The sequence below is a fragment of the Myotis davidii genome, unplaced genomic scaffold (assembly GCF_000327345.1).
Source record: "Myotis davidii unplaced genomic scaffold, ASM32734v1 scaffold296, whole genome shotgun sequence".
In the NCBI taxonomy this organism is placed as follows: domain Eukaryota; kingdom Metazoa; phylum Chordata; class Mammalia; order Chiroptera; family Vespertilionidae; genus Myotis; species Myotis davidii.
The window spans coordinates 2,005,564-2,027,672 of NW_006288889.1; the positions used below are offsets into that span (position 1 = coordinate 2,005,564).

The 22,109-nt window shown below is 48.3% G+C and overlaps 1 protein-coding gene across 24 annotated transcripts in view; it reads left to right on the plus strand.

Moving 5' to 3' along the window:
* The window catches only part of MAP4K4 (mitogen-activated protein kinase kinase kinase kinase 4), a 237,950-nt gene that overhangs the window by 191,778 nt on the left and 24,063 nt on the right, over positions 1 to 22,109 (plus strand). For 4 of the 24 annotated variants that reach the window (XM_006761102.2, XM_015562223.1, XM_006761104.2 and 1 more), the window contains exons 12-20: positions 10,261 to 10,422; positions 13,175 to 13,261; positions 13,831 to 14,034; positions 14,929 to 15,090; positions 17,495 to 17,728; positions 18,593 to 18,699; positions 19,796 to 19,947; positions 20,592 to 20,689; positions 21,199 to 21,207. In XM_006761102.2, the coding sequence (XP_006761165.2) occupies positions 10,261 to 10,422; positions 13,175 to 13,261; positions 13,831 to 14,034; positions 14,929 to 15,090; positions 17,495 to 17,728; positions 18,593 to 18,699; positions 19,796 to 19,947; positions 20,592 to 20,689; positions 21,199 to 21,207 (1,215 nt within the window). The remainder of the gene's footprint in view (positions 1 to 10,260; positions 10,423 to 13,174; positions 13,262 to 13,830; positions 14,035 to 14,928; positions 15,091 to 17,494; positions 17,729 to 18,592; positions 18,700 to 19,795; positions 19,948 to 20,591; positions 20,690 to 21,198; positions 21,208 to 22,109) is intronic. The other 20 variants (XM_006761107.2, XM_006761113.2, XM_015562220.1 and 17 more) reach the window with 16 other exon arrangements.

Genomic DNA, 22,109 nt, shown 5'->3' on the forward strand with positions numbered 1-22,109 from the left:
ACCCACTCCCCCCGTCCAGGGATCCGGAAAGTGCTGCTGCCGCCCTCTTCCCCTCTGAGGTCCCGGCCTCCTCTCCCTGGCGCCTTTGTGAACGGAGGGTCTGAGAAGTCCTTAAAGATACGTTCCCGTCTTTCAGTGTTGCTGAAGTGTGATTTTTGTTTATGTTTTCCATTTTCTCTGTTGCTTTTAGCTGTCCCAGGAGGATGGGAGCTGAGGGCATGAGCACATTAGTATGGGTTTCCCCATGGTTCCCACTCGTGCCTCAGCGCCCGGCCGGCTCCCTCCTGGCACAGGGCTGCTCAGCTCACTGCGTGTGTCACTGGGGTCAAAGCCGCGGGCTGCAGATCTCCTCTGCACAAAGTTCCCTGCCACACCTTACCTTTCACAGCGACATACATCCTCCCAGCCTGGGCTCAGACAGAACTTGGTCTCTAGCTTTTTTTCCCCATAAAAATCGTTCGTGGGCTAGATTTTTCTCCCGTTCTATTCTCACTTGTTTTTAGAGCAAAAATCAAGACTATTTCATAGTATTGTCATTTTACCCTAATGGTTTGTGATCTTGTTTTTATTGAATCTTGATTTGATACCTAAATTCTTCCTCCTTATTCCCATGACATCCGGGTATTTGATAAGTATGTTTTCTCTTTTGTTGTTAATGTTCTTTTTTAATTATTATTATTGATATTTTTACAGAGAGGGAGGAAGGGAGCAATAGAAACATTGATCAGCTGCCTCCTGCATGCTCCCCACTTGGGATGGAGCCTGTAACCCAGGCATGTGCCCTGACCGGGAATTGAACCGTGACCTCTTGTGCACAGAGCAACGCTGAACCACCAGCCACATGAACCGGGCTATTTTCTCATTCTTTGTCTAAGTTTAATACAGAATTTTAGACAGAAGTTTGTCTTTAAGAAAAGCCTGTCGGTAGTCCAGGTCAAAGTCACTGCCTTAATCGATGTACTTGGATAGGGCGCCTGTCTCCTAGTCTCTCCTTCTTCATTCTGACCTCCGGCGAGCTGTGCGTCACTAGTGAAAGCAAGACAGTGTGTCTGGTTTGCTGCGCTGCCTCTTTCCTTCTAGAAAGGAGCCCACATGCTGCTCCTTACTCAGTATAAATAGGAGTCAAAAATCACACTTTTCCTCTGACGTAGGAACTTATCCTTTTCTTAAAAAATAAACCAGAAATGTGGGAAACGCTCAATTCCCTGTCTTCCAGCCCTGCCCTGCCCCGGCGTGTGCTCCTAGGCCTCAGGAGTCGCTGTTGCATCCGGTCAGGACCACGCTGAGCAGCGCAGCCTTTCCCTGCCACGTGTCCCCTTTCTGTTCTTCCTTTCTGTTCTGTCTTTCCCTCCCTCCCTCCCCACCTCCCTTCCTCCCCACCTCCCTTCCTTTCGTCTCTCTCCTAACCTGAAGATATTTTCCCCGTTGATTTTTAGAGTGAAAGGGAGGGAGGGGGAAAGAGAAGAAACATGGATGTGAGAGACATTGGTTGCCTCCCGCACAAATCCCATCAGGGCAGGGAACCTACAACATGCCCTTGACCAGGAATCAAACCCTTGACCATTTGGTGTGCGAGCCGAAGCTCTACCATGAGCCACCCCTAGGGCGCCCTTTCTGTTCTTGAGCAAACACTACTGGTGGGATGTCCAGGACTTGCCTGCCTCAGAGCATTTCTGCAGGTGTTTAAAAATGCCTTCCTGCCAAAACCGGTTTGGCTCAGTGGATAGAGTGTCGTCCTGTTCCTGTCTCTGTGACCTTCCCTTTCCAGCGTCTAGCGCAGAGGTGCCATCGCCACTCTGTGACTTGGGAGCTGCTTGCCCCTGGGGGGCAGGGTGTCTGTGCTCTGTCTTTCCTTCCACCCAGGGACACTTCGTCTCTGTCATTCCACAAATTCCAGAGTGACTAACGTCTTAGAGAGGGGGTGGAAATGGAAGAAATGAAAAACAAAGGAAGACAAGAGGAAGCTATATGTGACATGGGATTAGTACTAAAGCTAAAAGGAAACACAGGAAAACATGTAAGTTTCTAAGAAAACAGTTAACAAACTATGATGTGTTTGCTGGGTGTCTTGGCTCTGCGGTCTTGGAGGGCGGGTGAACGTCGCCCCAACAGTGTTCCTGTGCGTGCTGGTGAGATAGCCATTCCTCCCCTCTCCTTGAAGGCGTTGCTCGCCGGTGGCCGCGTGACCACCTGCACAGCCAGCTCTCTGGTCTTAGGACACCTGTGAGTTCCTAAGTCTAGTGTTCGGCCGTGTTGACAGTTACATTCTGTAGGAGTTAGTTTCCCATGGCAAACGCTACTTGTTGCCTAAAGATGGGAAGAGTGGCTTTGTCAGAGACCACACTTGGAAAAGCGCAGGTCTGGTGGCACCTGTGCCGGCCCCGTGACCATGGAGGTCTTGGAAGTGCTGGACTCCGGAGCAGAGGCTGGTTCTGCTGCAGCCGGGAGCCCAGTGCTGTGTATTTAAGTGGGCCTCACTGTTACCAGTGCACATAGTTAGAAAAGTCTTGAAAATGTGAGGTCAAAGCATTGCTTTTTAAATACCAAACAAGAAAGGGAATTTACGATCATCAAAGCATATTGACTCAGGCACGCTTGGAAAAATTTAAGTAGTAAGGAAATCTCTTCATAATTTTAGAGATTTAATTATGCAGTTTCACAGCATCACGCAGTTTCTCAGTTTGTTTGATTTGTTTCTAAATAATTAAGAAAACAATAATGACTGCAGTTTGCTTCGAAGCATTTATGTCGTTTATTATTATTAGCAGGTGGACCTGAAAAGGCATGTTTCTTAGATTCCCCTGGGTTTTGTTACTTGAAATCTCAGCATAAGGTTATCTGGGATGGGAGGCTGTTGCTTAGTGGATGTTTTATTTTTGGTTATTTTCTTGCAAGAGGACAGCTCTCATGTTAATCATGTATAAAGAGGTACGTACTAAAGCTTTTCTTTAACTTTTAATGACCCCCTCCCCAGTTGAGGGCCTATTCTGACTGGTGATTTTTACAGCTTCCAGCACTAGAACGTGATGTGGGAGAGGTGTCGGGACTGCTTGTGCACGGCCTTTGCCGCAGCTGCCCAGCCAGGCCCTGCTTAGTGGGCTGGTCCTGGGAAACTTAGCACTTTGCACGTTGTCCTGTGGATTTTTAAAAAGTACATTACTTATCTTACCTGCAAGCCTCGGTGGAGAAGGGGCTGTGTCTGACTCAGCTTTGTGTACCCATGGTACTTAATAGGTATTTCCCAAAGGGGTGAACCATGTGGAGTCCTAGGTGTGTCTCTGGAAAGAAAGGGCTTGCTCGTCAAATCTGTGCACATCCTTAAATGGGCCTTAGGTCTAGGGGTTTCTCATTGGAGTTCAGAGCCACTTTAAAGCCCTTTCAGGTACCCGATAGACTGTCCCGGGCATAAGGGGGTGCTGTGTGCACCGGGAGGCACTCTGCAGGCGTGACGGTCACTGTCCAAGCCTTTGTGTATCCACCAGGTGATGTTGAAAAGGTAACTTCAGGTTTGGTTGGATTTGTAGGACCTAGAGATATGAATGGATTCTTTAGTCTTTGCTTACTGAAGTGCTAAATGTTGGAGATACAACAATTTTCACCTTGGATGTCAGGTGTCGCATGTGAGGGTGAGACTTACAAGTCAGAAAAGTACTTACTGTGATACTCACTACAGGGTAGAACCTGCTCGTGCTGCCTGCGGGTGCTCGTTGCCTTGCGGCGTGTGCTTCTACTGGGACCCAGGGGACAGTTCTCCAAGGAACCAAGAGGAAAGCCTTCGGGGCTTTCATTTCACAGTGGATCACCAGTTGGTGTGTCCCCATCTGTGAGATGTTTGGTCACTGCTATTTTATGATGTGCATTCTCTAGAATAATTTTTAATTATTTTAATTAATTACATAATCTAATTACTGACTTTGGAAAGTGGAACACAAACAGCTTGAAGCTTACTGACTGGAAAAGCAAAAATGGTATAAACAATAAAGACAACGAGACCAGGAAAGGACATCCGATTGTGTCAGTTGGTGAAGACCAGACGCTAACACCGCAGATCCTGGGACAGTAAAGAGTGGGAGCTGACACGTGGGCCAGTTACACGCCCCACGCCTGCAGCCCGGCCGCTACGCTCTCTCTGCAGGAGCAGGTGTGTTCACCCAGAAAAGTGAGCTACGGGGACTGGGAACTGGGAACAGGGACCTGCACGGCTGTGGAGGGAGGGGCTGAGAGCGAGTGAGTGAGGTCTGAACAGGCTGTGTGGCCGTGGGGTGCGTACCTCCTCTCCTGCACCTCTCGCCCCAAGACAGTGGAGCATTTTCAGAATCGTGCAGCCTGCTCTCCGAAGATGCTGGCCAGCCCAAGGGACACCAGGCCCCAGCGAGATGACCGAGCTGCTCGCAGTTAGCCACTCTGATGCTGAGGTTGCCGGTGCTGTCTGCAGCCCTCCCTGCTTGCTTCTCGCTGTCCAAGGTGTGAGTGGACAGCCAGATTGGAGACCCCGAGAAAAGTCTTGAACAGGAAAGATTCCAGAGTAAATTTTTCATTGCGACTGCAAAGTCCCTAAAGTCTTATTCCTCGAGAAGTTATGGGAAAACATGTTCCAGCAAATAAAGAGGCTGAGAAGGGCTCCAGGAAATGGGATCACACATGGGAGAGTCCAGGGGGTTTCTGGGAAATTGCTGGACAAGTACAGGATGCCGGAGCACAATCAGTCCAGAGTGGCATGGAAGAGAGGCCTGTGAGAGGGTTAATCTCTAAGAACAAAGAAAAATACCTGATTTATTTGACCTTATTGAAAGAGTTTTGCCCTGGCTGGTGTGACTCAGTTGAGCTTTGCCTCATGCACCGAGAGGTCACCAGTTTGACATGCCCGATTGCAGGCTTAATCCCCGTAGGAGGCAGCCAAACAATGTTTCTTTCTCTCTCTCTCCCTTCCTCTGTCTCTCAAAATCAATAAAAACGTTTATTAAAAAGAGAAACTTTATGGTAGTGCAAGAGACTTTACAGATGATTGTGTGATATGATGGGTCTGTAGAAAGTCAAACAAACAAAAGGCAATTAATAGCACTTCAGAAAACTACATGAAAAGTTACTTGTACATGGCTCAGCCTTGAATGTGGTTTTTCACTTGACCAGAAATTGTCCCAGGACTAGATTGGAGCATGGGATGCACACCATGGACGGTGATGGGTGTTCTTTGGGAGAAGGCCATAGATTGTGTCTGAAGTGGGAAAAAATTCACTCTATAAGCACAAAGATATAAATACTATGGCAAAAACTGAAAGCATTGACAGTACTTTGGCAGTAAGAATTGGGAGTGAGAAGTGGGGTGGCTTGCTTTTTACACAAGTCTGATATTCTTTTTAAGTTTTAAACGTATTTTGTACTTTGATTTAAAAATTTAAAACATGAATAGAATGAAAAAAAGCTACTTTTAAAAGCATTTTAAATTTGCCTCTTAGTCAAATTTCCCAGCAGGCTGGGATCCCTGCTCTCAGTGCAATTGGAAATAACCAAGACATTGGATTCCACACATTTCAGCACTCTGGAGCTTACAGCCTCATATGAGTGCTTCCACCTGGAGCCAAAGCCAGAGGATGTGCACCCAGGTCCTCTGTCTCCTGAGACCCCAGCTGACGACAGTGCAGGGAGAGGCAGGAGGGGCGAGCCGGAAGTCGGTCTCAGGACTGGGCTGGGCTGAGACCGTTCACCCTCCATGGACCTGCCACAAGTGATGCCGGAGAGGTCCACTCCTCGGCTTTCCTCCGCTGCTCCCCTTCTCTTCCCTGGCTGGTTTGAGCTGGGTGCTGGGCTGCGTGCGGACCGCGGCGTAGCAACGGACTCCAGTGAAATGTTTTCTCGTCCAGTTCTTTCTGAGGACAGGCCAGGTGTCAGCAGAAATGGGGACAGGAGTTGCTTTCAAAATGAAAAAACATTTTTAAATGAGAGGAAAAAGCAAGTGCGGCCCATGGCTTTTTCTTTCTGGTAGTGTGATAAGGTCAAGCTAAATGGCACCTTAATTCACCATCCTTCCTAGAAATCAGAACGGTAGTGGCTGGGTAGTGGCTGTGTGGTGTGTCGGCACGGCAGCAAGCACCGCCCAGGTGTCTGCGTGTCGGGCCCCTGCAGCCTCCACGGAAACCAGCGCTTGTATCTGATCCATATGCACTTACGTACATAGCAGGCAGAAGCCATTGTCCTGAAAGGGTGAAGTAGAAGCTCTAGGTGAGTTGCTTTTCCTGCCTTCAGCTCACTGTGGAGAGCTGATGTGGAGACAAGCCGCTTGGCCTTTCCGCCTCCTCCTGTTGGTCCTGCCATCTCACCACATCGGGGCACACTTCCAGGCTGGGGCAAGGGAGGGGAGAGCCCACATCTGGCCTGGAGCAATGATCCTCTTATAGTTCACTCTTTGTGAGAACTTTTAAAAATTGTTCTTACTTCACATATCAACTATTGACTTCTTCCAAAAAACTATCCCTTGCAAACTCTAGGCCCTGCTGGTACCTGGTCCAGACAGCCTCCTCCGCTCCCCGACACACGTTGACAAGGCAGGAATCAGGCGGGAGGGGAGTGGCTGGTGCCAGGGCAGCCAGTTGGGACCAGCACCGCCCTGCGGCCTTTGGTTCTCCCTAGAGTTCCACAGCAGACCCAAGCCTCCTGAGAGCCCTGTGGCCCCCCTTGGCTACCGCCTGGAAGCTGTGAAATTCAGTGTAGAAGATCCTTTGACTCCTTGACCTGTTCACATTCTGATTGGCTGGGAACTGGAATTCTCTGAAGCTAAGGGCAATTTTAAGGGTGTAGCCCTGGTGGCCTTTCTTCTTTTGTTTTCCTTTTTCTTTGTTTGCTTTTGTCTGACTGGAGGAGGCCGGTTGTTGACATGCCCTTGTGGGAAGCTGCTTGCCTTTGTGTGGCTGTGGGCTCTCTCTTTCACTCGGAGGTAGGACTTGTTAACAGCCTCCCTGATATTTGCTACCCCCTGTGTATTCTAGCCACTCAACACTGCCACAGCCTTGCCCTTGAGCCTCCATTGTGGGCCTGGGGAGGACAGTGGGCTGCTGCAGCCACACTTGCCCGGCAGAGCGGAAGCTTCCAGAACGCTTCTGTTTTTACCTCTTCAAGGAGGCAAGGTTGAAGCTCTAAAACTGATTAAATGAGAGACATTCTTTGCATTTCAGCTTCAGGTTTTATTTTTAATGTGTTTTTACTCAACAAGAAAGATGTTTTCCTCTGAAATTTTTGGCTAGCCAGGGATATCTATAAGAGTTAACTTCTATTTAAAGCTAAAAAATCTGTTTTCCAATTGGAAAATTATGATTTTTATTGCCAGTGTTGGAAAAATGGTTGTGTTCTCAGCAACTATATATTGCAGTGATGTACCGGTGAAAACCAGCTTTTCGTGTTTCTGCGTAGAAGGGGCACCGGGGGTGAGTGGGGGTCTGCGCTCACGTTACTTGAAGGAGAAGCCCGCACCGCTGCGTGGCGGTGCCTCGGTCTCTGACCTCACGCTTCCGCGTGCCGTTTGTCCTCTGAGGGGCGTGTTGCTGTCTGTCCTATGTTCTGGTAGCTAGTTTTTAAAAGAAAAGGTGTGCAGGGCGGGATGCTGGCAAGGAGCCCGGCCATGTGCCATCCTGCCCCTGAGTGGGAGCCACACATGGGAATGGCATCGGTGCGGAAAGCCTGCTTTTGAGGCCTTTGTTTTGAACAAACTCTAGTGTCCTTGCTTCCTCTTTCCTAAGACTGAAACAGTGAAAAGCCATTAAGCTAGCAGGTGGCGGGCAGTCAGCGGGTGTACCAGGCAGTGTTGGTCTTCACATTCAATGGAGATGCCTCAGCCATTGGAAGTGGTAGTTCCTAAAACAGGACAGGAGCTCAGTTCTTTCCATGACGCTGCCCTCCCCCCCTGGTGAGTTTTGTGCACTGAGCTCTAAGAGCAGTCAATGGAGAACAAAGCCACAAAACATGGAAGGCAGCAAATAGGAGGCTGTGGGGTCAAAGCCCACTCAGAGCTCCACTGAGGATCATGATGATGTGGTTAGTCCTCAGCCAAGAGACCAGATACCAAGTGATCCTTTCTACCCAGTTACCCCACAGGTCCGGTACTGGACATTCTCAGGAAATCATCTGTGAGTGTCTACTTCAGACTGGATGCTGGTCAAGGGTCGGGGAGAATCCAGAAGGAATGCTTAGACTACAATAAATACCCATTGTAAACGTTTGTGTCTAATACCCCAATGCTTCACTTCAAACTGTCTTTTTTTTTTAAAATATGTTTTTATGATTTCAGAGAGAGGAGGGGAGAGGGAGAGAGAGATAGAGACATCAGTGATGAAAGATAATCATTGATCACTGCCTCCTACATGCCCCCTATAGGGGATCAAGCCCACAAATTAGACATGTGCCCTGACTGGGAATCGAACCATGACCTCCTGGTTCATAGGTTGACGTTCAACCACTGAGCCACATCAGCCAAGCTGTCTTGTTTTTTTTAATATTTAATCTCAATGTCACATTAAAGTTTGTGGTAGTAATATCGGCTTCCTGTGTCTTGAGAAATTTGATAGCTGTTTATTCTCTAGAGCAATGCAATACAGTACAGTAGCCACTAACCACATGATTATTTAAATTAACTTTAATGAAATAAAATTAAAAACTTAGTTTCTCAATCAGAACGGTCACATTTCAAGTGCTCAGTAACATGACCAAAAGGGGGATGTGTGGATGAAGGGGGGCACATGCTAACCTGACGAGCTCAGCAAGGCCTGCACAGTGGCCTTGCAAACTCAGAGACCTAAAGTGACCACAAAGGATGGTCTGAAATTAAAACTTTCAAATTAAAAAGTGGTCTGTGGTGGGTAGTCATGTCCTAGGCCGGTATCTTCCCTGACAAAAGTCACTAACGTGGCTACAGGCTGCTGTGTGGAGCATGCTGAGAAGTGTTTTGCCTTCCGAGGTCGCCTGGCTAGCGTCTTTCCCTCCGTGGGGAGAACTGGTGCTGTTCTCTGCACTGCGGAAGTGCGTACTGTCGGATGTCTGGGCTAGAGGGACAAACAGCCAGATGAGTGCTTGTGCCTATGTCCACACTGTGGGTCACTAGAGCATCTGGATTAGGGGTGGCTGTTGGAGCCAGGCTGGTGAGTCAGGCGCCTTTTGCACCTGTTAGTGGATGCAGAGTGATGTTAACGTTAACAGAATTGGCTTTAGAGACAGTGTGTCCTGCTAGCTGGGGCTTCTGCGCTGGCAACACTGCGTAAGTCCCCTTAACTTTTCTGAACCTGTTTTCTCCTCTGTAGAATTGGAATGAAACACCTACTTCCTAGGTTTGTTATGAGAATCATATTAGGTAAAGTATCTGGAATAAGGAATATCAAATCTTCCCTGGCTGGGGCGCTCAGTGGCTTAGAGCATTGTCTCGGTAAGCCAAGGTTGCAGGCTCCATTCCCGTCAGGATACATAAAGAATCGACCCATGAACCAGGAGGTCACAATTTGATTCCCAGTCAGGGCACATGCCTGGGTTGTGGGCTCGATCCCCAGTGGGGGATGTGCAGGAGGCAGCCAATAAGTGATTGTCTCTCATCATCGATGTTTCTATCTCTCTCTCCCTCTCCCTGGAATCAATAAAAACATACTATAAAATATTTTTTTTAAATCAACCAATTAATGCATAAATAAGTGAACAACAAATCGATGTTTCTCTCTGTCCCTCTCTAACATCATTTTTTTTAAAAAAAAAAAGAATATCAACTATTGAGTGTGGAATGTGTAGTAAGCATGTGCTTGATAGCAGTTGTTTGTATTCATATTAATAATAATGACATTTATTATTCTAGTTGATGTCAGTTCTCTTCTTGATGAGTGCTGAAACCTCTTTAATTATTTTTCTCCTTTATTTGCCCTATATCTACTTTCTTTTGTTTTATTGTCTTTTGTCTTTTTTGGGGGAGGGGGGCGCTTAGGGCCTTGGGTTACTGTTAGTGATATTTAAGGATTAAGAATTCCCTGTCCCCTAATTGCTATGATACAGTGAAGAATGGGGAATAATAGATATAAAAATGAAACCGAACCCTGTAAGGTTTCACAGAAACACAGCAATGTTAACCAGTATTTTTGAGGAAGCTGGTATGGGTATATGGGCCCAGGGCCATGTGGAATAATTGGCCAGTAGAAATGGGGTCCATGAACCCCCCTCATTTGTTGTAACTGTTACACAAACTGTCATGAGAGCCATGGCCAGAAGATCCCTGCTGATTCATGTTTCCTTATGTAGCAACAAAGGAGAGAGCGTGAGGCTAGAAGGCAGCAAGAACGTGAGCAGCGAAGGAGAGAACAAGAAGAGAAGAGGCGGCTAGAGGAACTGGAGAGAAGGCGGAAAGAGGACGAGGAGCGGCGACGGGCCGAGGAAGAGAAGAGGAGAGTCGAGAGAGAGCAGGTTAGTTCACAGGGATGTTCCCACCTGAGCTCGGGAGGTGACACACGTGTGGGTGCACATGTCCAGGACATTAGAGGGTCAGGATGCTGAAACAAATTAGAAGTAACCAGTAAACTGAGCCTATTGTCTTTTTTAAAAGACATATACATTATTATACTTTAGGGACCTTGAAACCAGAAAAGTGGTCTACCAATAGTATGGTGGCTGAAAGATTTCTGAATATATCTTCTTAGGTTCAGCTTAAATGCTTCAGACCTAACACTTTTAAAATGATATTAAAAGTCAATTGTAAGAAATTTCTTATGAGCAATATTTGAAGTAACCACTGGCTAACCAAATATTTAATACTAGATGCCCAGTGCACAGATTTGTGCACTGGTCGGGGGGTCCCTCAGCCTGGCCTGTGAGGATCAGGCCGAAACCAGCAGTCCAACATCCCCCAAGGGGTCCTGGATTGCAAGAGGGCACAGGCCAAGCCAAGGGACCCCACGGGTGCACAAGTCCATGCACTGGGCCTCTACTATGCGTATAAGATTTTTGGTTAATCTCTTCCCGCCCTCCCCCTTCCCCTTTCCTCTGAGCTTCATCAGTCTGTTCCATTTTTCCATGCCTGTGCATTGAGCGTCTGCTCCCTGGTGGTCAGTGCGCGTCATACGCCTCGGGTTTTCTGAGACTCGGTCTGCCTGCTCATTGCCAGTGTTCCTAGGAATTCAAACGACATTTTTTATGTTACCTTCCTGACATGGTGGGCCAATTAACTGGTGTGTTTTGCTTTGTTTTTCTCACATTCCAATTTATACTTGGGGACTGCCAAGAAGACATAACATGCGCTACATGCTTTTAAAAATTAAATCACAATTTAATCCTCACAATTCAGTTGTGATAAGATGATATGAAACCGATACTTAGCCTTTATTGTTCTAGTGACAGGCATTAGCTATTGTGTATAGCAAGCATTGTTCACCTCTTTAAAAAAGTAACATCAAAACCAGTTAAATAACATCATAAGTCAGTTTTATTCGGCTTTCCTCATTCTGTTGCAGAATTCCCATGGGAACAGTGCTGAGGGAACACCCCTTATGCATCCGTGTGCCTGTGTGTGTGCCTGTGTGACTGCCCTGTGTTTGTGGACTAGGCCCTGTGACTTGGATAGATGTGCATTTTCCAGGTGTCCCTGTGTTTTGAAGGCAGAAAACAAATGAGTGGGCTACTTGATCCTTTAGCTCAGGGGTCCTCAAACTTTTTAAACGGGGCCAGTTCACTGTCCCTCAGACGGTTGGAGGGCCGGACTATAGTTTAAAAAAAAACTATGAACAAATTCCTATGCACACTGCACATATCTTATTTTGAAGTAAAAAAACGAAACGGGAACAAATACAATATTTGTATTTGCATGTGGCCCGCGGGCCCTAGTTTGAGGACCCCTGCTTTAGCTTATGGCTTAATTCTGTCTAGTCCAGAGAAGGGGTGCGGGGGCGCGGGGTCCTTCCTCGGTCACTCTGGGAGGCATGCGTGCTCGGCCCTTCCTCCGTGGAGCCTGGGTTGGAGTCAGGGTGTGTTAGCCACTGGTCTGTGGATATGCTTTCTGCCAGGCTGGCTTTTTTGATTCTTTTTTTGGCTAAATTTTCTTTGTAAGATGAGCATTTCTCAGGAAATTTACATGTCGTGATTTCTGTTACCCAGCCTTCTCGCAATTAGATTTATTGGTTAGCCACAACTTCAGGTGCCTCAGGTGCAGCTTGGGATAAGTGGGTTGTCAGCAGTGGACTCTGTAAAGAAGTATCTGAATTTCAGAGTGAAGGCTGCCCTCAGGGCCCCCTTAGCCTACTCCCCTTTCGAGTAGTTAGCTTGCTTCCCCATTGAAAAGGAAGGAGACCTGTGTTTTGTACAAACTTTGCTCTTTCTGAGGTTATCTTGAGCCTCACAGAGCCATCCTGAGAGTGGGGAGAGAAGGCTCTGAAGTCATTTCTCAGATGTGGAGCCTGCAAGCCTGGGAGGACTTGCTTGATCCACAGCGAGGGCCTCTGGTTCCCCAGCCATTAAATATGCGTGGAGACTCCAGGCTGGCGTTTTCCTCTTTATATACGTATGTTGGAAGTGTTTGCCCATTTTCATTCTTCATCCTTCTCTTCCCATTGGAAAAGCCGCTCCCCTCTCCTTTCTCTCTCAGGGACACGCAGGGCCCCTCCTTGTGAAGAACCTGGGCCTGTTTGTTGGTGGAAAGTCGCCCAAGTCTGACGTGTCCAGACTTTCAGAATGTAGTTATTCTAGGTGCCTTATGTATCTGTCACCAGCGAAAACACAAATCCTGCTTGTTGTATTTTAATATTAAACAGGTTTTGGTTTGGGGTTTTAAAAATTGGCAACCCATGCTCGGTCTAAATAATGACTAAGAAGCAGACTTTTATTAATGAGAACACTTTGGTTTCCTAAAATTAAACTGCCGACTTCAGAGTCTGCCATCCCAAAGGAACCTCGCAGCCCCTTAAAGCCTGTATTTGTATGTGACAGACACACTTCCAGGCACCTCGTGTAGACTGGTGGAGTGCATGCCGCCATCTATTAAACTCCGAAGGTCTTGGTGGCCAGTTTTTGAAGTTCTTGGGAAAATTCTGAGCAATGGATTTTGTTGAGACTCATGACTAAGTAAACTACCCCCCCAGGACGACGGGCCGATGGTGGGTGCGCTCCCGTCAGGGTCCTGATCTCTCGGTGTGGGTCCATTGATTGCTGGGTAATTTCTGTGTGACAGGAGTATATCAGGCGGCAGCTCGAAGAGGAGCAGCGGCACCTGGAAATGCTTCAGCAGCAGCTGCTCCAGGAGCAGGCCCTGTTACTGGTAACGCCCGCGTCTGTCTGTCTGTAGTGCCAGGGCGCGTCTGTCCTCCCCGAGCGGGCGCAGCTGTGCGCCACCAGACCCCACCAGACCGTTCTAGGTAGTGCTGGGGGCTGGCAGGCTCCAGTGGAGACACCTCCGTGGTCCTACTGCTTGAGACACATCTCCAGGTGGCTTTTATTTACCTACTCACTTCCCATTGGACCTGTTCTTGTTCAGTAGATAGACGAGGCTTTGAACAGAAGTTGGCATTCAGTGAGAAACAAGAACGCTCAGGGCTGATGGTTGAAAGCGCTTGCGTAGGACTTCACCTAGTTTACTCTGGGTTCCTTTTGAAACCACTGCTACTGACATTTAATTGAATTCTCTCTTACTCTGTCCAGTGATATTGTTAGCAACAAGCTGTCAGATTTTCCACAGGTAATATGCTGTTTAAAACCCCAGCATTTTACTTTGTTACAAAGCTTGCGGGGAGGGGGATAGCATGGTCATTGGAGAGTTGAGAACGAATTGGAGAAGAGGCGAGCCCTCCAGTGTCCCCTAGATTCAGTGTTCTCCTCTCCCTCCCCAAGGAGTGCCGCTGGCGGGAGCTGGAGCAGCACCGGCAGGCAGAGAGGCTCCAGAGGCAGTTGCAACAAGAACAAGCATATCTCCTATCTCTACAGCACGACCACCGGAGGCCGCACCCGCAGCCGCCGCCGCAGGAAAGGAGCAAGCCCAGCTACCACGCCCCGGAGCCCAGGCCCCACTACGAGCCGGCCGACAGAGCGCGAGAGGTACCGCTCCCCTGCGTCCTCCCCTGCTGTCCCCTGCGTCCCGTAGGCAGACAGGAGTCCATGTGGGTTCCTGTCAGGTATTCGTGCTAGACGTGCCCTCAGCTGATGGCCCACCCCCTCGGGTCTCCAGCGGAGAAACAGGTCCTGAGAAGTGAGGGGCTGATGCGCAGGGCTTCTTACCCAGTTCAGCATGTTCTCCATGGAGGTCCAGGGTGCCTTTGGTACCGATTCTCCGATGAACTGAACACTGAACTAAACACAAGGGGGAAGGTTGTCTGGCAGAATCATTCTTTAAGATGCAAACGAGGGAGTGGTGGCCAGTTAACTGTTTTCCAAAACAGAGATGAGAAGTATGTCCACAGCCGACTTCCTGACTGTTTAGTGATCCTGACTTGGTACCAAATTGCTGTCTCTGGGAGAGCCTCCCAGTGAGTGTGGCACAGGTGGCCTGGGCTCCTGGGACAGGGAGCCTGTCAGCCTCCGGTGCCCCTGGCCCTGAGAGCCCGGGGAACACATGTGCTGGAATGCCCTTTTTGCAGGGCATTTGAATGAAATGCGTTTTGGATCCCTGGTGGCCATCTTTTCATCTGTTGGTTTAATTGGTTGTGACATATTTAATGTTTTTCTGGTTTATCATCCTCATGTACAACCCTAGAACTCCTGCCAGGAGGAGGTCTCAAGGTGCCTCTTCTCACTGGTTCTCTTAAGTATTTCTTTGTCTGGAGTCCAACCCTGGACCTGCTCTATTTGCCTCCTCCCTTTTAAGCTCTCCCTTTCTTTCCTAGTAGTTGAAGTAAACAGAAAATTTCTCTTTACAGTCCGCCCACTGCCAGGCTTTCTCTGGTACCTGCTTTCCCCACTAACACTGTTATGTCTTCTAATTCTCCGATGCAGGTGGAAGATAGATTTAGGAAAACTAACCACAGCTCCCCTGAAGCCCAGGCTAAGCAGACAGGCAGAGTGCTGGAGCCACCAGTGCCTTGCAGATCAGAGTCCTTTTCCAGTGGCAGCGCCGAGCCGGGGCACCCCGCCCTGCAGACACCAGCTGAGCCCCAGGTGCGGCAGCCAGGCTGGGGTCGGGCACGTGGGCTCAGAGCACGGGCCTGCTGGCAGTAGTCGCATTTTGGTGTGTTCCCACATGGAGAGACAAGAGAAGAGCGGAGTGAGTTCAGACAACCCTGAAGAGAACAGACCTCTTTTGATAGGGAAAAGTAGGAAGTTTTAAGAGTTTTGTTGTACTTCCTCAGCGTATCCAGATTCGGTGATTTCTTTCTCTTAGTCTAGCATTCTGTCAGATGTTCATGAATAAATGTTTTCTTATTCTAACATAAAGGATTTTTTCAGTTTAGTTTTTAGAAAGTTAGTGTTACAAGTACATAAGGGGCGAACCAGACCTTTTCTAAGCAGACCTTGGCACCTGACTGCCCAGGAGGGGGCGTCAGAGAGCCAGCACTGCCCTGAAATTGCAGTACAAGTTTTGGGTCTGTCCAAATGTGCATGCTTTTTTGTTTTGTTTTGTTTTTTTCTGGGAAATGAGCCTTTTATCAGATTCTCAAAAGGTTCAAGATCCTAAAAAAGTTACAATCCAATAGGTGAGGTGTGGCTTTCCCTGAAGCAGGTGGGGTCAAGGTCACAAGAGCTCACGGGTCTCCACGGGGCTGGTGTGGGAGAGCCTGAGCTGAGTGCTGTGGGCCAGAGAGCCACTGCTGTCTGGGGAGAGCATGGACGGCACAGGGTACCACGCAGAGGTCTGAAGTTCCCACTGCTGCCATGTTCTCGCTGAAACAGCAGGCTTGTAGTCATTTTGCTCTGCAGCTGTGCAACGCAGAATATTGGAAGCAAGTTCTGAGGCCTAGGTTCACTGGGGTTTGCATGTGTTGGGGGCAGAATCCACGTTCTTGTGAGAGAAGTAGCTGTGGTGCTTCGAACGAGGATTTGAATGTGCTTCACAGTAACGAAGCCCTGTGTGAGGAGGTTAAGGAACACAGAGCCAGGCTCTGGCCCTCGGGGCCATGGGAGGTGTCCAATGGGACCAGCAGCTCGTGCTTCACGGGAGAGCTGGCCCACCAGCCAATCCCAATTCCGAGTAAGGGATGGAAGACAGAGGAAACAGAGAGCAGGACAGGGTGATGGGGGAAAGGAGAAGGGGTTGGGAGGAGGGACTGGTAGAATCAGTTTGATGATGTTCCTGTGGAGAGGCCAGGATTAGTTTTTAATCTGAAAATTAGCCCTGCCATGAATAGAAAACCTTCACCTATTTGGCCACTGACAGTTTAGGAACTAGGCGTTCCTGAGTTCCGCAGGCTGCCTTCCGTGCTGATGGCTCCTTCCTGTGGTGCCTGGCGGGGCCCCTGGCTGCTCATCCTGGGAAGGCTGCTCTGGCTGCAGCAGACACCTGTGAACACGTCCTCTCTGGGGAGTTTCCAAGGAGGGCCCTATGCTAAAGCCATGTGTTGAACGTTGTAGTTACAGATAACACTTTCAGATCCACGCTTTTCCAGACTCTGAACAGTTTACACATTGTAGGCATCTGAGATTATACCAATAACTAGCTCTGTGACTCGCAACTAGAACTCATAGACCTGGAACTAATTTTGAATCTTGCTTTTGGGAAGGTTGAATCAGTTGTGATTTGGCATTTCCAGTTTTCATTAAATGCATTGATGTAATAGATATATAGCTGGAGTTACGTAAATTGCAATATTAAACATTTTAAAACAAAATAAATTAAAGAAAATACAGATTATTTCAGAGATTGTCCAATTTAAAAGCAACCAGATAAAAACCCACGTAACAAGTATTGTCAAGTAGAAGGTCAATTTAGGGAATCATAGTAATGAATAATTCTAAAGAAATTAAAGTTCTATTTTCCTAACTAGTGTGAAGATGTATGGAGATCTAGGGTTTGAGTGTTTTAAGACTTGGAAGAAGAAAAAAGGATAATGTTGGTGTAGTTGGAAAGTGGGCTGTTTTTAAGTTACTATATTATAATTTTTCAGAACCTGAGGGCTTTGTGTTTGCTCACTCAGTGTGCTGTTTCACTGCTGCTGGTCAGAGGGCGGGCCCTGTAGGGAGCGGCGGGCAGGCAGGTGTGCACGCACCGGCGCCTCCGTGCTGCCCGCTGCCTCCAGGCTCTGCTCGGACACGGACATGCAGGAGCGCATGTCCCCCAACAGGACAGGAGACAATAAGCCTTTTTTAAATTTTAAATCTTCACATTTGCTGCTCTTGTAATGTTTATCTGGACATTGAAAGAGTTTTCCTCCTAAGTGTACATTTGTTTTCCTGTCCATACTGTGTCCCAGGTCCCTATTCACTTTATCCTGGGCAGCTTGCTGCTGGGCTTACCTAACCCCAGAGCACCAGCTGCTTTCCCCAGCTCCTGCTTTGAATTTGGAATTGACCAGAAAGCCTTTTATGCAGAACGCATTGAATGTCTTGTGTTTTGTTTTCTTGTAAGGTACAGTGGTCCCACCTGGCATCTCTCAAGAACAATGTTTCCCCTGTCTCGCGATCCCATTCCTTCAGTGACCCTTCTCCTCCCAAATTTGCACACCACCATCTTCGCTCTCAGGACCCATGTCCACCTTCCCGCAGTGAGGCGCTCAGTCAGAGTTCTGACTCTAAGTCGGAGGCGCCTGACCCCACCCAAAAGGCTTGGTCTAGATCAGACAGTGACGAGGTGCCTCCAAGGGTAAGAAGCAGACAGACAGATGTGTGCTGCTTTTTCCTTTTCGTTATTTTTTAAAAATTACTTATTTCAATTAAGGGTATGGTGACTTCACCAGAATTAAGGGGCCATGGAATTTCAACGGAACTTTTTACGGTGGGAGAAAGCTCCACAGTTCGGCAGTTACGTCCAGCCAGTGCTAGCTGTTCATTGGTGTTGTTAACTCTATCTAAACACTGGGTGACGAAGTAACCTAAGAGCATGCTTCTAGATGAGGTAGAATAGATTCTATTTTAGCAGTTGTCTTAAGTTTATACAGAAGTTACAGATTATTTTTCGACATTAACCATTATCCAAATTTTCAGAAAAGGTCTTGTAAAGAAAAATCATTAACAAAAATTTCAAAAAGGAGACATTTTTCTTTTTAAATTGAGGAATTTTTTGGCTTTGTTTTGCTTTCAACGTTTTTTAATTTTTAATTTTTTTGATAATTACTTAATGGTGAAATTAAACATAAAGGCACATTTAATTTTTCCTCCATTTAGAATTTGCTTCCTCTGAATATTTTCTTGCTTCCTACCAGTCTTTTGTTTCCTACTGATCCATTTGTGGACATTGTTTGGTTTCTTTGAGCTTATTTTCCTGATTCTCACATTTTCTTAGCAAAATGCTGTGTATGTCCCCGCCAGCAGACGGCTGCAGAGGCACCGGCTGTGGTCCTGCGCCTTCGCTGCCTGGACTACGTTTTCTCTTCCGTGTGTCAGTGGAGGCCGAGCGGGCAGGGTGGGGACGGGGCAGTGACAGTGAGGCTGCCAGAATTAGGACTGCTGTAGAAAACGTTTTCTCTCATGTTTTCAAGAACTTGATTGCTGTGTCTTCTACCCAAAGGTTCCTGTGAGAACAACGTCTCGGTCCCCTGTGCTGTCCCGTCGGGACTCCCCGCTGCAGGGCAGTGGGCAGCAGAATAGCCAGGCTGGGCAAAGAAACTCCACCAGGTAAAAGAGGGCGGAGCTTAAGAGCAGGCTTTCGCACAGTCGCCTTCAGTCTTTTGTCATCTTTTTTCATTAAAATGCCGATAGACAGGGAAGTTCTGTGGCAAAGAGGAGATTATCAGTTTATGAAAGAAAAACTGCATAAACTGTATTAACCGCCTGTCTGTGAGGGTGAGTGCAGAGCAGTGGGGGAGGCCGTGAGAGCATGGGCCTGGGGGTCTCCTGGGCCACGGGAATACTCACATGACAAGCAGCACTAAAGACCGTCCTGGTTGGCTTATAGTCACAGTAAACCAGTGAGCTAACCAAATACTATCATCAGTGTAAAGCTCTTCTGTCCTGTGAACAGCTCTTAGCCGCATGAGGCTAGTGGCTGCTAGATTATACAACTAAATTCGAGCGTAACTTAATTAAAATTAAATAAGAGTAAAATTTGATTTTCTTGGTAACACTGGCTGTGTGTTGAGTGTCCAGTAGCCACAGCTCAGCTGTGGGGTCCCCACCACCTCTGGGCTGGAGCAGGAAGAGGCCACACTGCTGGGTGTTTGTCCCTCCCCCTTACCGAGCCTCAAGGTCCTCTGTGCTGGAGGTGGGGTTCTGCCTGGTCCTTGGTGAGCAGGTGGGGCCGGGCTCTCCTGGGACCGAATGTCCTCCGGGCCCTGTAGCCCCTGCCTCTGCCAGGCCCAGCCGGTCACATCCGCCTGCACTCCCAGTCACAGCCACACAGAGGAGGACGCTGGGTAGTGTCAGCTCTTGAGACCAGTGTGGTCGGCTGGGAGCAGCAGCCCGGAAACAGTATAATTTTGTGCACAATTTGTATAAGTGGATTTTTTTATAATGTTGCTATGACAGAAATGGTGACACTTCTAGACCCAACAGTAGCATTAGCTTTGCCTAATGAAGATTCGGGGTCTGCTAATGGTAGGATATCATGTACCTATTTGGTTTGTTGGGGTACCTGAGATAAAAACCATGAGCAACATTTGAGCTTCCTGTGTGTAGGCTTTCTCATCATACCTGTGTTTCATGCGTGTGCAGACAGCTCAGTGCTGTATCTCGGGTGATGCATGAGCTGTTCTCTCCCCTTCTTTTCCGACAGCAGCATCGAGCCCCGGCTGCTGTGGGAGAGAGTGGAGAAGCTGGCACCCAGGCCTGGCAGTGGAAGCTCTTCGGGATCCAGCAACTCGGGATCCCAGCCCGGCTCGCACCCTGGTTCTCAGAGCGGCTCTGGGGAGCGCTTCCGAGTGAGATGTAGGCTGCCTTTCTGTGTCTCCTCCACCCCTGTTAGCGACACTGGGCTCTGAGTAGTGCACTGAAGGCCTCCCAGCCACGGGAGCTGCCTGGTGTTTGCACAGTGCCCGTCACAGCGTAGGCTGTAATGACACTGGTAGTCACCATAATCTTAATAAGAGAGCTGACTTCCGAGAGCTTACACGTGCCTCGCATTGTGAGCACTTCACCTGTGTTGTCTCATTTCATCTTCATCATAACCTCATGAGATACACTTACTGTGTCTCCACTTTACAGACTACAGTAACCAGTTCAGTGAGATTGATTAGCTAAATGAGCTGAGATTTGAACCTACTTCTTTTACTACAGACTCCATCAGTATTGGCATTAACATTGGCTATTTAAACCTACTTATAACATAGGTTACGTTATTGACATGGCAAGGTTCTGTGAGGACGTGTTAAGTAGAGTGTGGTGACGATGGAGTCTGGGTAGGAGTCAGAAGCCCAGGAGTGCAGACCGGCGTGCGGAGACCCTGCACAGAGGCTGAGAGCAGTGGGCAGGGGTGAGGGGGAGAAGCAAAGGCTTAATGGGCCAGTCTGCCTTGTAGCACCATCTGGATGCTTGTATGTATCTGCCTTTCTTGTCTCTTTTGAATTTCACAGCATCATCCAAATCTGAAGGCTCTCCATCTCAGCGCCTTGAAAATGCAGCGAAAAAACCTGAAGACAAAAGAGAAGTGTTCAGACCTCTGAAACCTGCGGTAAGGCGTGCGCAGCCCCGTGTTCCTCCGGGCATGGGGAGATCTTCCTGCTGCGAGCATGTCTGTGAGGGCACGCCTTTCTGTGGCCCTCACAGAAGTGAGGGATCAGAAGGAAGGCCACAGCCCTCAGACACATTTATGCCCCTCCCAACTTAGTCACTAAGGAAAATGCAGAAGAAAGAAAGCCTTTATCTCTGCTTTGCATTAGCCTCTATGCATTCTAGATGAGCTGGCTGTTGTAATACTGGCTTTAGAATCTTTCCCATCACCTTTTAACATCACCTGTTATTTAAGTTCCGCCTTTTGGTACCTAGAGTAGCAGCTGTGACTTTCCCATGCTCCTCCTGTAACCCCTGCTGCACTAACCGACCCTGTCTCTGTACACTTTGTGGACTTATGCACCTGTTGGAACTGTGATTTCCTGCTTGATGAGTCTGTGCTCCATCTTCCTCTCTCCGTGCTCCCGGTGCTGTGCTCCTGGCCCGCCAATGGCGTGCTGCCGGACGCAGAGTGAAGTGGTAAGCAACTCTGGAAATGCCGGAGCCATTCTAACTGCCTTTCACATGCAGCTTGTCCTCCATCTGCATTGCTTTTCCTTCCTCGGTTTGTCTTTTGTTCTTTTCTAGATTGATAAAGCCCTAATCTTTTGCTTCATCTTTTTAACACACAAAATTTGCTGCATGCATTTTTTGTTATTAAGTATAGCTTAAAAAAAACTTTTTAAAAAGCCACAACTATATTCATGCAATGGTTAGCAAGGCTCAAGGTTCATACTTGGTCACTGTGATTTCAGAGACTCAGGCTCAAAGAAAGGAAACATCCTCCTCACTGGGGAGAAGAAAACTCTGGTGGAACTGCTGGGGGAAAGGCTGCAAGGCCTGCTTTGTAAAATGTCATTGTTTTAAAGTAAAATTCCCAAGTAGAAAGATAAACTTTAGACTTCCGTATGAAAAGTGGACTAAGAATTATAGTCACACTTGGGAATTATATTGGGACTAGAGGCCCAGTGCACGGATCCATGCACAGGTGGGGTCCCTCAGCCGAAACCTGCTCTCTGACATCCCCCAAGGGGTCCCAGGTTGCGAGAGGGCTGTTCTCGGGTGACGTACCACGGAATCAGGCTCCTTCCTCTCTGGTTCCAAGTGCATCACCCAAGAACTGCAGCTGCCAAGTCACCACAGCTCGGCAGCTCCTGTGCTGAGCACCTGCCCCCTGGTAGTCAGTGCATATCAGAGCTACCGGTCGGCAGGTCGCTCAGGCTTTTATAGATAGACTAGAGGCCCGGTGCACAAAAATTTGTGCACTGGGGGGGCGGGCAGGTGGGGCTTCAGCCTGGCCTGTGCCCTCTCACAGTCTGGGACCCCTCAGGGGATGACCACCTGCTGGCTTAGGGCCGCTCCCCAGGGGGTTTGGGCTGGGG